The sequence below is a fragment of the Toxotes jaculatrix genome, chromosome 8, assembly GCF_017976425.1.
Source record: "Toxotes jaculatrix isolate fToxJac2 chromosome 8, fToxJac2.pri, whole genome shotgun sequence".
In the NCBI taxonomy this organism is placed as follows: domain Eukaryota; kingdom Metazoa; phylum Chordata; class Actinopteri; family Toxotidae; genus Toxotes; species Toxotes jaculatrix.
Genome location: NC_054401.1, coordinates 28,919,986 through 28,935,958, shown reverse-complemented (window position 1 = coordinate 28,935,958; position 15,973 = coordinate 28,919,986). Strand labels below are relative to the sequence as shown.

General features: G+C 43.6%; 1 protein-coding gene across 1 annotated transcript; it reads right to left on the bottom strand.

Annotated features, from left to right (window-relative positions):
* Nucleotides 1–30: 30 nt before the first annotated feature.
* On the bottom strand, nt 31–10,280 carry gpd1l (glycerol-3-phosphate dehydrogenase 1 like). The gene is made up of 8 exons (XM_041045081.1): nt 10,122–10,280; nt 9,556–9,733; nt 9,191–9,331; nt 7,116–7,254; nt 5,633–5,745; nt 4,542–4,778; nt 4,230–4,336; nt 31–3,771 (listed from the first exon to the last, which is right to left on the bottom strand). Exons 1-8 carry the CDS (start codon nt 10,163–10,165, stop codon nt 3,675–3,677), a joined length of 1,056 nt encoding a protein of 351 aa, XP_040901015.1. The 5' UTR covers nt 10,166–10,280; the 3' UTR covers nt 31–3,674.
* Between the last annotated feature and the right edge of the window lie 5,693 nt (nt 10,281–15,973).

Sequence of the window (15,973 nt, the reverse complement as noted above, 5' to 3'; positions counted from 1 at the left end):
AATTCTCATAATCAAGCAATCACATTCAGGGAAACATCAGTTTTATTTAAACAGAACAGCACTGATTAACAGCAACAAAACACCATGATGTTACATTCCAAAAAATAAAAGGCAAAATCAGACTCAAGTAACATTAGTTCTCCATCACATGGTGAAAACCTTTGACACTAAAAGCCACAATGTGTAGAGTTTGTTTGTAATTATAGTATTTTAAATATTATTCAGTGTTTCACCAGGTCAGATCTGTGTGTGTGTGTAAATGTGTGTGTGTGTTCATTGTGGTAGAGGGGGTGGGGGTAAGTATTGGTGTGCTTTGCTGTCAGCATGTCATGTTTGATACCACCAGTAGGAGTTACCAAAGTCAAAAATTCAAGTTTAGTTAAAATCATAACAGAATAACACAAACCTGTTTGTTTCTGTTAGGACGGACTCTGACCTCCATGAAACACGATTACACAAAACACATGTAAGAGAAATGAAAGCTGCCAATTTGAAGAAAATCTGAGTTTCGTTCTGTCCACATTAGATGGTGTTGGTGAGCTCCTTTGTCTAGAATTACCACCTCATGGTTGTTTTGACCACCAAGTTCTAATCAGTTCATCCAGTGATCTCAGCCCTGTTCCAGACTCTCCACTGTGCAGTGAAAACTCACTGTGTCACTGTTTCCCCTTGTGGCAAATGTGGTGAAAACAGTCACTGCATCCGTCACTGACTCTGGTAATCATGGGTTTATTCAGAGAGATGGATACAATGCCATATAGCACTACTAAAAAACAGATGTCTGTTCAACCACCAACGTCGTTTATTATTCTGTTTATTGAGGATTGTTAAACCATGTTTAACATTTGCTAAATTTTCCAAGAGTGTAGAAAAGCTGTTTAACGTGTCATCTCATTTTAAAGTCTGTAACACAGACCTGTGGGCTCAGGGAAAGAGAGACGCTACTGCACATGTGCAGTGGACTGCACAACACAGAAACAAAATAAGTAGGAAAAACCTTTTAGGATCATGTGCTGGATGACCAACTTTCACTGGAATGAAATGGCACAGGGGGCAGCAATTCGCTGTTTCAGGCTGAACCCAAGGTCTGAGAGACAGATGAACAGATAATTCAAGGCTTATCAGTCACCAAAACACTGCACAAGGATTTGTATTGATCACAGACACAACTCTGCAAAGTAATCAAGTAATGCAATCAGACAGAATTAGACAGTTTTACTTCGGTAACAGGCAGCTTAAGGAGAAAAGCTCACAGAAACATACCCATATTTTACATGGAGCTCATGCTGGTTTTCCCAAAGGCATTATTATAATTATTAACAAACTGTAGGTTTGTTAAGTCACACAGTATCTACCCATACAGATTTAATCCATTTAAGAGGTTAAAGATTTCTAGAATTAATGTCTAAAGCAGAATACTGTGAGGATATTTTTTAGTGTACATTAGGATACTTGTTTTTTTTCCTTCTGATTTTTTTAAATACTGCTGTACGTTCACCTGAGTGGCAATGAACTCATATAAATAGTTATAAAGATACTGAAACACACAGTAACTGCCCTTATCTTCTCGTAAATGTCTAAATGCATTATCCATTGCTGCTGGTCTTGAGCAGGACATGACTAAAGTGCATCTTTATGACACAGATTCACTATCATGCTGGTGTCCGCGGGCAGGCTCGTAATGGCTGGTGTTTTTAGTCATGTCAAGTAATTAACAGCTCCTGCCTGTTGATAAGTGAGGAACCGCTGAAGCACTCGCACTGTATTGTCACAATAAGAACACACAGGTCCCATTTTAAACATTTGGTCACGAACCTGGAAATATATATGATTTGCAAGGGCTTCAGGGAAAGGGCACAGAAACAAGCAGACACAAATAAAACATCTAGAATTACAGAGTGCAGCAAAAATAACTCTGTAAATATGTATCACACCATAACTGTCACCACAGAGCATCTTTACAGCGTCACCGATTCATTCCCCTGGACTTCGATCTGACAGGAGGGATGTGGGATAGAGTCACTGACCGGGTCGTGTGACATTTAAAGGACGGCTGTGGTTTATGAAGGAATGGGTCTAACTGTTGTAGTTAGTTCTGATAATATCATTCTCACCAATTTAATACCACACTGAAGCAAGGGTGAAGAAACACGAGCAGTCAGACAATCCAGTCCAGATAATTTATCCAAGATGAACTGAGGTCAAATTGAAATGCTGTTAATAATCCCTCCCTGCACAGCCACGGTGAGTCCAGCACGAGCAGGAAGTGGGTCTGGAGACTGTGAAGGATTTTTACAGACAGTCTGGGTAAACATTTTACCGTTTGCCTTCCTTTTCTGTTTCAGTTAAGTCTGACTAACTTGTTGGTTTATATCCAGCCTGTCTGACTGCTGGTCTTTCTTGGCACATTTGACTTCCTTTCAGAGAGAACAGCAACACTGGCAGTAGCATGATGCTCCACCAAAAGATCCTTTTCACAGCATCCGCTCTGACTTACTGTCAATCAGCCAGCATGTACAGTAACAACCCCTGGAAGTGGCTTCCCTCATGGAATACACATTCATGAATGTTATGAATTACACCTGTGCTTGTTCTGCTTTGACATGTCTGCTGTGAAAAAGTTCTGGAAGTAGCAGCTGAGGTGGAAAAGACCAGCAATACATGTCTCTAAAACACATTAGGTCATATATTAAACTGTAAAGTAATAAATGTTACTGTAGATGATCCCGAAGTACTTAGCTCCAATATCTAATCTCAGGGGCTGATGTCTGAGTTTGCTGGGACAAAGCTTTAAAATGATGTATGTAAAATTTGTTTTGATCCAGGAAGCTTGCACCACTCGTCCTGATATTGGTAAAATCTCTATAGCAGAGATGGGCAGTGAACCTTAGCATGACTAACAGACAGAATGGTCACAATTATATGAATAAGTCCTTTAACATAGTGAATACGAGCTTATTAATATAACTAATATCAAGACATAATTGTATTAAACCAGTCTTTTAAATGGATATGTTAGTGGAATGATGATTTGTGCTATCTAACCACAAGATGGCGTTGGTTGATTTAAGTATATAAGAAGAGGACTGTTCCAGCATCCTGTGGTGTATGAGAGTGTTTTATGTCTGAGGAGCACTGTGCTAGAACTGTGGCAGCTCTGTGATAAAAACCGGCCAGAAAAAAGGCAGAGGCAGGAGTATTCGACAGAAAGGTTGTAACACTACAGCACATCAGACAGAGAAACACACAACAGCACAGAGCTGGGCCTGGAACAGCCCTGTTCACCTGTGGAATTCAGCTGCAACATGATATAAACCCATCAAAAGTTATGTGGCTCTGGTCCGAGATGGGAATCAGCTGTAAATCACTGCTACAGTCTGACTATGACAGACAGTAAATAAGGAGTGAGAGATTTCTAAAGTTGTCTGTGAGGCTGTGTTAAGCTGCACCTCGGTTTTGGACCTGTCCTCATGGGAGTGAAAATCCAGCCTGAGCAGAGGAGGTCACATTAAGCAGAACGCTTTTCCTCTGTTGTACACAAATAAGACTGTTGGAAATCTGGCAGCTCTGCTTTTTTTTTTTTTTGGTTTCTTTTTGTCCTTATTGGTTTTACTTGCTGAGTAGGGTAGATAGGGTAGATACCCTACCCCACCCCCGTGGGACCCACCGGGTCATCACATGTGCTCTGGGTGGCTCTGCAGGCAGGAGATCATCTCTTGGACCGGCCTCCCCTCAAAACAAATCTGATAGACTGCTGTGAAGAGCGGGAATCTGAAGAGAGAGGATGGATAGAGTCAGACAAGACAGTCAGGGGAAAGAGAGAAAGCAGCTCACACTGGACAAAGTGAAAATAGCGTTTCAGTGCTCGGATTTTGGATGAATAAATATATGAAATCATTTGTCAATAATCAAAATTGTTTTGTCTTCCTAATGATGTAGCCTGGTAACCAGTGGACAGTGGACAGATCAACTCTTATTCACTAAGAAGTAGTTCCAGCATGTCACCTTTCTAAAACTACAGCTACAACTTTCCCCCTGCTCTGCACTGAACACACACATGAGACGGATCCATCTGAACATCTCACCCTTAGCAAGAAAACAAGTAAGTGCATCTCCCAAAGTGTTCAACTTTATTGCTTTAAGTCTGCACTGTCATCCACACTGAACATTACTGCAGTAACAGACTGAGGCCTATCTACAGACAGATGAAGAGACTGTTGGATACACACTTGTCCACCAGTTTCTTCTGTTGGAGGATGTGGTAAACCTCAGCTGAGGTGGCAGGACCCTGGAGCTTCTGACCATTCAACAGCTCCTTCTCCAGCTCCTCAATGCTCTGAGAGTGGCGGGAGGGGGGGGGTAAGCAGATAATATAGACTCATCAAATGGCAAACACGTGCCATTTATCAGAAAGAAGTTCTATTCATTTCAAATTTGAAAATAACTAGGACTTTGTATGACAGTCACAGTGGAGAGTGGAGGTCCATCACATTCACTGCTATGTCCTGCCTGACACAGTCACGAGGTGATGGTGCACCTACCTTTCCCGTTTTTGCAAACGCCTCGGCCACCCGTCGGTTGCGGCCACCGTAGCACGTAGTGATGAGGTCAGCCACACCGCAGCTCTCTAGAAAGGTCGCTGTGGAAACAGAGTTGTTCTTGGAGAAGAGTTTCGCGAAGGCGATCATCTCCATCAGCCCCAGTCGGATCACAGCTGCCTTGGTGTTGTCACCGCAACGCAACCCATCGCAGAAGCCTGCACCCACCGCGACAATGTTCTGCTCCCAACAAAGAACAGATACGCTGACGTAAAGGACATCACACGACTCCTGTTAATCCACTGTGCTGTAAAGTTTTAATTTAACTTTTTTAGATTGTAAATACGCAATTTTTTTGCACGTTGTTTGTACTTGAATTGCATGCACACTGATATTAGAAAATCAACGCACATATCACAACATTTGCTTAGGAGAGCAACAACACATGTCCGGCTGACGTCCATCAAAGTGGACTGTATAGTAAGATACTGTGTTATTTTACAGCGTGGTCCAGCTACTCCTGGATCTGTCACAGTCTTTTTTTTTAATTTGCAAGACCACAGACAAAAACATCAGCAGGACAAAGACCATTCCACACTGAAAAAGCACAAAGCTCGCTGTGAGCCCAGTGCCTTCATAATCAAGGATAATGACTAATATTCATAAAATTACTAATGGGAATTAACACCTGCAGGACACCACCCTGGTATCAGGGACTAATAACCAAACTGTGTCGTTTGCTTGTTTGTTTTTTCAGGGTAAATGTACTTAAATCAGTGTCCCTGTGCCTGTGTTAGCCAAAAGGATCATTTTCAGCTGCTGTCCCTCGCCCCACATGTTAAATTATCCATTAAAGCAACGGAGAAAGCAGATGAAAACATGAAGCAGCTCAGGAGGATAAAAACCAAGTAAGTAAGTCAGGCATGCATCATGTAAAGTAGGCCATGGACAACGTAGACCACTTGTTCTTCCTAAAGTACATCTACTTGATGTTTGGACAGCAGAAACACTTTTTATTCAAATTTAAATTTTTGTATTAGTGTATTAGTGTCCTCGGCCTCATGTTGAGTGTGGCTGTATCGTTGTGTGTGTACCTTCAGAGCTCCACACAGCTCCACTGTATCAGCATCATCCACCACTGTGATCCTGAAGTTTGGTGTCTGAAGCAGCTCTTTGAACAGCAGGCCGTTCTCCAGAATCCTACTGCCTGAAAACACACACACACACACACACACACACACACACAGAGAACATCAGTATCATCACCTGCTCCCTTGTCCACCATCTTCCCTCTTCTTCTTTCCTTTGTCCTGTGCACAAGAGCGAATGCCCTCTGTTGCTGATTGGCTGGAATAGTGGAATAGTGCGGTGTGGCTCAGCTGAAGCCACTTTGTCTGTGTCCCACTGTAAGCAACCTCAGAGTTATTTTTTAGATCAAGACTTGTCCTTTAACTGCAACATGGAGTGGCACTATTGCAATTCTTTATCAGGCTGCCCCAACAAGTATTTAAAGATTACTCCTGTATTAGCTTCTCTGCATTGGCTCCCTGTAAAATCCAGAATAGAATTTAAAATCCTGATCCTCACCTAGAAAGCCCTCAATGGTCAGACACCATCATATCTCAAGGAGCTCATAGTACCTATTACCCTACTAGAACACATCACACTCTCTCTCCATCTGTTCTCATTCATATGCCATTAATACATGTTACTAACTCAGCTTCTTCTCTTTCCTGTAGTTTGGTTCCTTCTCATCTCTGTTCTCTCCACCTGTTGCTCTCTGCAGCTCTACGGCTGTGGGCCACCTACTGCCCCCATTATTAGGCTCATTAATTATTATTCTTTGTCTTGTTATTATCATTATCATTATTAGCAGTATTAGTGTACTCATTCTGATCACAAAACACACAGCACATCTCGTCTGCCTCATGTCCAGGATCTTGAAATCTTACCAGCTACACTGACGAACAAAAAAATAGCTGGAAACTCTGCTTCAAACGGAATGACACTGCTTATTCAAAAATAAACAACAAAGACAAAAGATCACACAGCCTACAGTTTATTTTAATCCCTCTTCCTCAAATAGACACTCTTCCTTTTTCAGCCCAGTATCCAAGGACACAGTCAGCACATGATTCATTGGATCTTTCATGCTGTCAACCTCCTGTTCTACCACATCCCAAAGGTGTTCTACTGGATCCAGGTCTGGAGTCTGTAACTTTGTGACATGGAGCATTATCCTGCTGGAAGTAGCCATTAGAAGATGGTGAACTGTGGCCATGAAGGGATGAACATGGTCAGCAACAATACCGTGACAATAGACCGTGACATTCAGACCATGACTGATTGGTCATTAAGGCCCAAAGTGAAACAAGATAACATCCCCCACACCATTACACCACCACCAGCCTGTTGATACAAGGCAGGTGTCAAGTTAAAGTCTAAAGACTGTTGTGTGTGAAAATCCCTGGAGACTTTCACAAACACTCAAACCAGCCTAATTTATAGTATAAGCTATTTTAAACATAACATTCTATTATTTTGTTTTAACCACACAGATACATTATAACTTCTTACCGATAGTGGTTTCACAGAACTTCTCAGCTGCCACTTCGTTGGCGATGTTTGCTCCCATGAGGACGCTGACGTCAATCCCCATCTTCTCTCGAATGATATCAGAGATGAGCTTCAGGCCCTCAGGACCCTCATCTATCCCCTGACAGACACAGACACAGAGAGGTGTGAGGAACGTGTGATGGCAGGAGGAAGGTGAGAGATGGTAAGAGTGTGAGGAAGGAGGTGTGGAGGGAAACAGAGGGAGATGCTATGGTATCACATGGTGCTAGGTATTTAAAGCACAACACGACGATGATGAAGAAAATAGCAGAGAAAATGTCTCATCCTTCACACTTTCATCTTTTCTTCCACTGACTCCCTCCTCTGCTGCTGCTTTCAAGATCCTGACTACCGTACATGTGTCTCTGAGGCACAGACACAGTGACGCAGGAGGACAACAAAGACAGGTGATGTCACACCTGACACACACATTAAATGCTGTTTTTAACTGTATCAAACATTTGTGTTTACATACAAACCTCGTAGTATACCGTACATTTAAATGTTACAGTCCAACATGTAGAGAGAGAGATGTGCTTCGTCTGTTTCCAAGAATCACATCAATGTCAGTGTTATCGCTGTGTGTCCAGCCTGGTTCTGTGCTTTGCTCAAGGATGCACAGAAGCAAGAAAAAGTATAGGCTAAGAAAAATATTTCTGAAATAAAATAGCTGAAGTTTCTGCTCTAAAATTTATATATATATTTATTATACTCCAATTTTATATCTTACTGATGATGCTTTTATTCTGAAGGATTTGTTTCATTCAAAACTGTGAGCCAGGCAGCAGCTGTGGCCTAGTTTACTGCTGACTTTCTATTCCCAGGGAAACTGAGTGTAAGCACAGCCTTAGTGTCTCTCAGTCCCAGTCCTGCAGCACCTAAAGCCTGATATGACATAAACCCCGCCCCCCCCCCCCCCCACCCCCCCCCCCCCACCCCCCCCCACCCCTCCATAATGGCCCCATCCACAGTTTTTAATCACCTTTTTTACCTGGATAAAGCTGAGGATTTATTTCCTCCAGCATGTACACACACTACACACACACACTACACACTACACACACACACAGAAGTGTTGAGTGTTGTCGAGGCTTTCATCTCTGTCATCTGAGCTGCAGTGGAAATGTAGATAACAGCTCAAACATCCACACTAGCTGAGAGTGGAGCAGACAGTCTGCTCTGTTAGAGAGGGATTATATGCTCTATTAAAAGCAGGATGCAGCAGATTTTCAGCCACCTCAGCTCCTGACTGTGCAATCGTTAGACAGACATTATAAGACGATGTCACAGTCTGCATGGTTATTCCTGTATGTGTGAAGATTCGCTCTTTGTTTCTAATGTGAGTCCTTTCACTGAGAAAGACAGCAGCATTTCACACAGGTGTCTGGATCAGGTGCAATGACCTGAGACTGAATGAACCGCAGAGACAGACAACAGCTAACTGCCAGTGAACACCAGAACACAATACAGAGAATGTGTAGGGGAAGGGGTCAAAGGTCAGTGACCAGGAGTCGGTGCACTGTGATCTGACACCAGAGACCGTCTCACATCAACAGCCAGAGGGAGACGGTCTCTGGTGAGGGGGGTTACCATCTCCACCCCAACACAACCACCTGTTACCACCTGACAAAAATCTGTCACGTGATGACAACTAAACCATTTTCATGACAACTGAGCAAACTCCATCTGCTGACGAAGGCCACGTGATGTGGCTGAAAGCTCTGGAATCTCTAAGGAAGTGGACACTGAGATGAAATGGTTTTGTTTAACTGCTGTTTCCAAGGTCAGGAATAATCCACCAAGTTCATCTAATACCTTGAAAATCAATAACATTTAACCAAATAAAACCCAGTATGTCTGGATGTCAACTCAGACCCTGACAGGCATGTGCTGAACCCCTGAGATGGCATTTCCACCACTAACGTTCAAAACCAATACCTATTCAAAAACAGTGGATCTCTGCTGCGTGTGGAGCTGTCGATGTGCATGAATCAGACAGCCAGCGTGAGTCAGTGATTGGGAGAAGGCCTTCTTACCTTGATGAGGGTGATTCCCCGAGCTTTGGTGGAGACACAGTTCACCATCTCGTCACAGAGCTTCCTGATGAACTGGTGAGGGACCACAAACACCAGCAGGTCAGCTCCCTCTGCAGCATCACAGAGCTTCGGGACAGCCACCTGTGGAGAAAACAAAGGAGACATACAAATCCAAACTCAGTAAGCTCTGACTAGATGATCCAGAGGTTAAACACCTGGTCTTAACATCTGGGTTAACACTTGGGTTAAATCTGGCTAAAAAAAGTCACTGTCACTGACCTGTAGATTCAGCAACATTTCACTACATTGCAATAACTATAATATACTATAGCTGACTGTAGGTTAAAGAGCACTGCATCTCTTACCACATTCTCAGGCAGTTTATATCCAGGCAAGTACTTGATGTTTTCATGCTCCGTGTTGATGATGTCCGTGAGCTTCCTGCCATTAATGTTTTCTTCAAACACCCACATCTTCACTGTGGTGGCAAAGCGCTGCAGAGACCTGGCATTATCTCCAATTATCCTGGCAATGGCTGAGCCCCTGAAAACAAAACAAAGCAGAGGTCAGGAGGTCAGCTCGCCTTTACATACACATACACACACACACACACACACTCACACTCACACTCACACACACACACACACAGTCTTTAAGACTTTCAGTCTTAAAATGTGCCAGAATATTTCTTACAGTAGGTGTCGCGCCTTCCGAGTTCAGTCCCTCATGTTACAGAGTACTGGTTCAAGACCACCCTCTAATAAAATGCCACTGAGCAAGGCATTACTGCTGTTGTCCTCTGAGCTCTCACACGCGGCTGAATCATCATCACACCCAGCCCTGAACCCAGTCACGCAGTAAAAGAACATCTGCCCGGGGCCGTGCATTCAGATGCGGACCCTCCACACAGGTCTCTGCAGCATCATCTTACCAGTTCCCGGAGCCGATGATGCAGACTTTGAGCGGTGAGGCCATGGGTGATGCTGCCTGCGTTTAGCTGCCCTCTCCGGTTCTTCTCATCAGACACACCGCTGCACAGAGACACCGCGGACTATCCTGTCCCCCAGACCTCCCAGACCAACGACAGCCGCTGTCCGCGTCTCCTGCTGATGACGTCACCGAAAGCGTCGTACACAAGGTAGTCGGGAATTGTATTTTTTTTTTGTTTGTTTGTTGATGAAGACGACGGCCCCCCAGATTACATAAGAGGCTGACGTGATTTATGGAAAGAATAATTTGTTCTGAATAATTGAAATGGTATATAATTCTTATACTGATACACTGCCGCATAGGACAAGCCAAAGCCCTTTAACAGGCCACTATGAGCAGGTCTCACGATTATTTGTAGCACTGACTCACATCTGTCCAGGTTAAAGCATATGGGTATACACACTAATTCATCATCTCATATAATAAAACAAATGTCGATGTAAGAAAAACATCTTTATTGCAATAATGCACATGTTGAATTCCTAGGTTTTTAGTTTTATTATTATTGTTATTATAATATTCTTGCTTCAACCTGCAAAAATGAAAAAAAAAAAACAAAACTCTTCTGACAGAATTAATGAAATAAATAGGCAGCTATAAGCTGACGTGAGTTATTAACCATATGATTGAATCATTTAGTCCGTCAGTTAAACATCAGTCCATTATACCTATTACTCTGAGAGAAAAAAAAGTCCACAACAATCGGGCAGCAGATTGAACACGAGGAAACACCACATGTTTTTATCAGCAGTATTTCTGATGTTCTGTTCTGATAACACTCCACATGTCAGTCTCAGTCAAATATACAGACCTGCATGTTTGAGAAAAAGAGCTTTTTGTATACGTACAAATTAAAATAGGTCTATCCATATATAATACACTGTACATCATATCTTACATCTTCAGGTCTGTTATGATGTCTCCGTATTATTACTGGAATTACATAAATACCACCCACACTTTGGGAGCTCTCCGCCTGTCATGGTGTTCACGGTTTTACTGCATTATTGACTCCCTGTGGCCGGCTGAAGGGGGAGTATCCCGGGCTGGTGGGGGAGTGACCAACCCGGGATTTCCAAAATAAAAACGCAATAACGTCAGAGGGAGAGGGAGAGAGAGCACCGCAGTGAACTAGTCGGAATATCCCTCCAGTCTGTCAACAGAGTCAGAGGCAGGCTGGAGAGCAGCTCCACTTTTTTTTGCCAAGAAGCTGCATTTAATCTTCGACTTCAGACCTCGCTCCTCTGGCTCTCTATGCCTCTGGTTTACCGCCTGAAAACGTTCTCACTTCAGGGTGGAAACCGATCGACAGAAGCCACAAGCACAAGCCGCAGCAGCAGCAGCATGAACCGGTCAGCGCGTCAGGAGAGCCCCGCTTGGAGCCCCTGCAGGAGGCAGGAGCAGCGAGGGGGCCAGCCGCACAACCTGGATCCCACTCATCACCAAGTGGGGTCCAGGTCCGGGGACAGCGACGCAGGGTCGGCCCCCTCACGCCACAAAACATCCCGCAGCAAGCGGCACCTGGAAGGGGTCCTGAAGAAATACACCAACCTGTTCCATGGCTGGCAGAGCAGGTAGGTGGCTGGACTGAGAGAGGGACAGTGTTAGTGTGCTGCTGTTCACTCTGTCACTTTATCAGCTTATGTTACATGACATGTGGGTTTATCCTGGACCATATGACCAGATATGTAACACTGTGATTCATGTTTTTATCGTATTCCTGTAATATCCATGCTGGGTCAGTCTACTTTATGACCATAACATCAGTGTTTCACTAGATAAAAGTCTGAGTTTAGTTGATGAGTGTGAGGAGTCTGAACTGGGCCATGACTCCCTTTACTTCAAAGGTCTGAAGGGGATGAAATCAGAAATCTAAAAAGATATTTATTCTCTAATTTGTCCCTGCGTGAAGGTCTAAAATCTCTTTCAGTGCCTTTTCATTTTGTTCAAACCTTGAAACTTTTTTGCCCTAAAGGTCTTGAGTTGACCCCCCTCAAAAAAAAAAGGTGTATCTCTCTGGATTTCCCCTCAGTTTTGTCAGTATTTTATTTGGCCATCAATATTTGACTGAACGCCCCGCAGAATGCATGGAACAGGTATAAATACCATCAGGTGTATATGAGGTCAGCTCTCCTCTCATTCATCTGTCTGTGCATCCTTCCCTTCATTCAGTTTTAAAATGCTGGTGATGCCTCAGTGAGATGAGATGTGGGGGTGGGAGTCCCTGTAACACTGAATGAGTCATCCAGGATCAGGAAAGCCCTGCACTCCTCTCCTGCATTCTCAGTAGCCCACCCCCCCCACCACCCTCCCCCGACCCTCTCTCTCTCTCTCTCTCTCTCTCTCTCTCTCTCTCTCTCTCTCTCTCTCTCTCTCTCTCTCACTCCCTCACTGTCCCAGTGGATCGATAGGAAAAGCATCCAGTCGTGTAATGAGCTCTATGATCACACTCTGGCAGTGTGTGGGAGACTTGCGTCTACACAACCTCTCTTTCACTCTCTCAGTTGTGTGTGTGTGTGTGTGTGTGTGTGTGTGTGTGTGTGTGTGTGTGTGTGTGTTTGTGTGTGTGTGTGTTCTTTGTTTTCATGTTGCCTTCTGTCAGAGCGAGCTGAGCCTGGACACAGACCACATGGTCAAGTCATCATGTCATGATTGTATCGTCACACTGATTGTTTATTGTCGTCCTCAGTCAGTAGGAGGGGATTTAGTTATTTGTTCTGATGAGGTAGTTGACGGAGAACAGAAGCCAGAGAGTTATAGCTGCTTTCAGTGAGCCTGCCAGAAGCCTTCTTGATTAATCATATAGTCTTTTGAGATCATATTCAGAGGACAAGGATGGCAATCAAACTATGTTATGTAGACTTACAAAAAATCAAAAACAGACTGGACAGTTATGGAGGACAGTACTGATGATGGATCAGCTCTCCACCCCTCAACCTGTTTCACCTTGATCAAATATATGATGCATTGATAATGTTAATAATGTGTGCAAAGCAGCCTATTTGTGGCCCTAGTCCTTCTCCATGGACCTCATCAACAATAACTTTTGCATTGTCTGCTGTGACTGCAAAACTTGTCCCTGGCCTCTCCAGTTTCCACTCTGATACTGCCTCCTTTAGTTTCTCTGCCATGTGCATGCTTGTGTGCTGTTCATGAACAGGGTGAGTTTGCAGGGCTAGACCTTTCATTTTTCACTCTGGGCGTGATGTAGTGGATCATCACAGTTAAGAAGCTCTCTGTAGCCCTGGAGGTGCATCCACCAGTGTCGAGTGCGAGTGTGCAGTTGGTAATTCCTGAACAACTGCAGCTTGTGCTCATTTGTATAGGGCAGCCACAACAGACTGACTGAGATACACACTTGAATGCACATTATAAGCACTTTGACCAGGTCCTTAAATTTTGTATCCTTAAAACTCCTGTAACTGAGTACGGTCACATACCACAGCAATAAACACTCCTATAGCAACAGTTATTGCTTTGGCATGGCCTAAATCTCCAGTGAAAGGCTGCTTGCTTGTAGGGAGAGTCACTTGCCTTCCAGTTTGTCTTTGTTTCCTTCCACAATTTCCTGACACATTTGGGTGATGCCTGACTTCAGATGAGCAATGTTGGCATACAATTTTCATCTGTTTGTCCATTTTCACGGTCACTGATGGGGAATCCCTTATGATCCCACACAGTGGATCTAAAGGTCATGGGACAAATCCTCCATCTCTGGCCTGGCTCATTGGTGTTGCAGCCACACCACATGAGCCACATGAGCAAACCTACTAGGGCTAACTCATACTAGAGCTACCCCCATCATCAGGTTATAGCTGATAGACCTCAACTGCTGCACTGCCAAAATGTTCCAAGTGGAACTTCAGAATTTCCAATATGGGGGTGCAGGTATGTATGCATAAACAGACTATTCTGGAGGTAATTGTTTGGGTCTTGGGATGTACCAAACAGGGACCCTACAGAGCTGCTTTGTGAGAGCTGGCATTGTGCAGGCTCCATTTCCACTATTACTTGCTAGTTTATTGACTATAGAAGATAAAGCCCCTACCCATTCTTGCAGAGCCCATCCCTCTGAGTCCAGGTGCACTCCTAACACCTTCAACCCAAGCTTGCTCTGCTCTAACCCACCTGGTAAACTCCACACAATAACAGCACCCTCTTCCCCCAGATCACTTTTACTGAAGAGGGAACCCACCAGAGCTGATCTCGTCCACTGTTAACCAGACATCAGCTCTAACACATCATCTGCATTGCAAGGGATAATCATAGGTACAGAACCTCCTCCACTTCCACCCAAAGTTCATGTTTTCTCTCCTTTCCAAGTCCATCATGTCAGGGAGAAGGTGTCATAAATTGAACCACTCGGTATTCAGTAAGCCTGGTAACAACGTAACAACGTAACAACATGGGTATGGACAGTAGGGACCAATGTCAATGTGTTGCTGAATCTTCCCTACCACTGTTTTTACCCATCTGAAATGATCTTGCCATTCATCTCCACATAGTGTTACTGGTAAGATCTATGTAGAGTTGCCAGGTCTTTGTGTTGTTACTCGACTATGAGTTACAACAATCAACTTCAAACTGCATCACACATTGTTGACCATCAGCAGCTCAACTAGTGGAACTGGTGATGAACAGTGGTGAATCTTAAGTGATTAATAGTAGTTTAAAAGTGTCAATTTAAACATCACACAACAGAAAATCTTCAGTGGCCAAAATTCACATCAGTTAATATAGTTTAATATTAGTTAAGTTAGCAGTGCTGTTAGATCCATCATGCTCCTAGTAGCTTCCTCATCCTCAAGGCTGCTGATTTGTGGTCTTTGACTGTAGTTGTTTTCAACATAGTCCAAGTTCAGTTGGTATCATTAACTTAGGGTTTTAAAGTTGTTTAGAGCAAGGTTGTACAGAGCTTCAACACTAAGCCACCATCTTGGTTTGTGTCCTCCACCCCAAACACTGTCAGATTAATGTGAAGACTTAAGCAGCACAAGATTAAAATTATTGAGAGACTAAATGTGGTCTTGTTCCACTTTCTAAAATCACTGTAATGCATTCTTCACTGCTACCTGGTTGGCTTAGTTGGTAGAGCATAAGACTCTCTCTGGGTTGTGGGTTTGAGCCCCACTCCGGGCAGCACTGCCTCCGACAGGCCCACCACCCGTTGGATTTCGGTGCATTGTGGACTGGGCAGCAGTCGCCCCCGCAACCTGGGCCTGGACCCAGATGAGTGGCAGATGATGACATGACATTTTTCACCTTATGTGCATGAAAACATGTTGAGAAAGGGCTTGTTTCACGTTGGTGACGTGATTCCTCTGAGTGAAGTGAAGCCTTCATAATTATTTGCATGTGTGTATCAATTTGTAATTAATTAAAGCTTCAGATGCAAATTATTAAGTATTTTAAAACCCATCAGTAATGCAGCCTTCATCTTCTCTGTCGTGAAATGTTTAACTCACCACTGTACTCCCTCTCTTCTCTCTCTGTCTGTGAGCATTGTGGCTTCTTCTATAAATGTGCTGTCTTGTCTTAAGCTGTAACGTTAACATTAATGTAAGTCAGCTCTGTCTGAATGACTAAAAATATCACTTTAACAGACAGATGAAACCAGCAATAGTATGTGTTCCATGTCAGAAAAGAGCTGCAGTCATTTGATCCGTGTAAAAGTCATTTCACTTCCTTTCATGCAACTCTGGTTACTTTTACAAAAACCTGTAAGAGTTTCAATCTGACCTCTTTACTGTTAAGAGCAAGAGCCACTAACAGAAATAGTGTGCAGCACTGTGA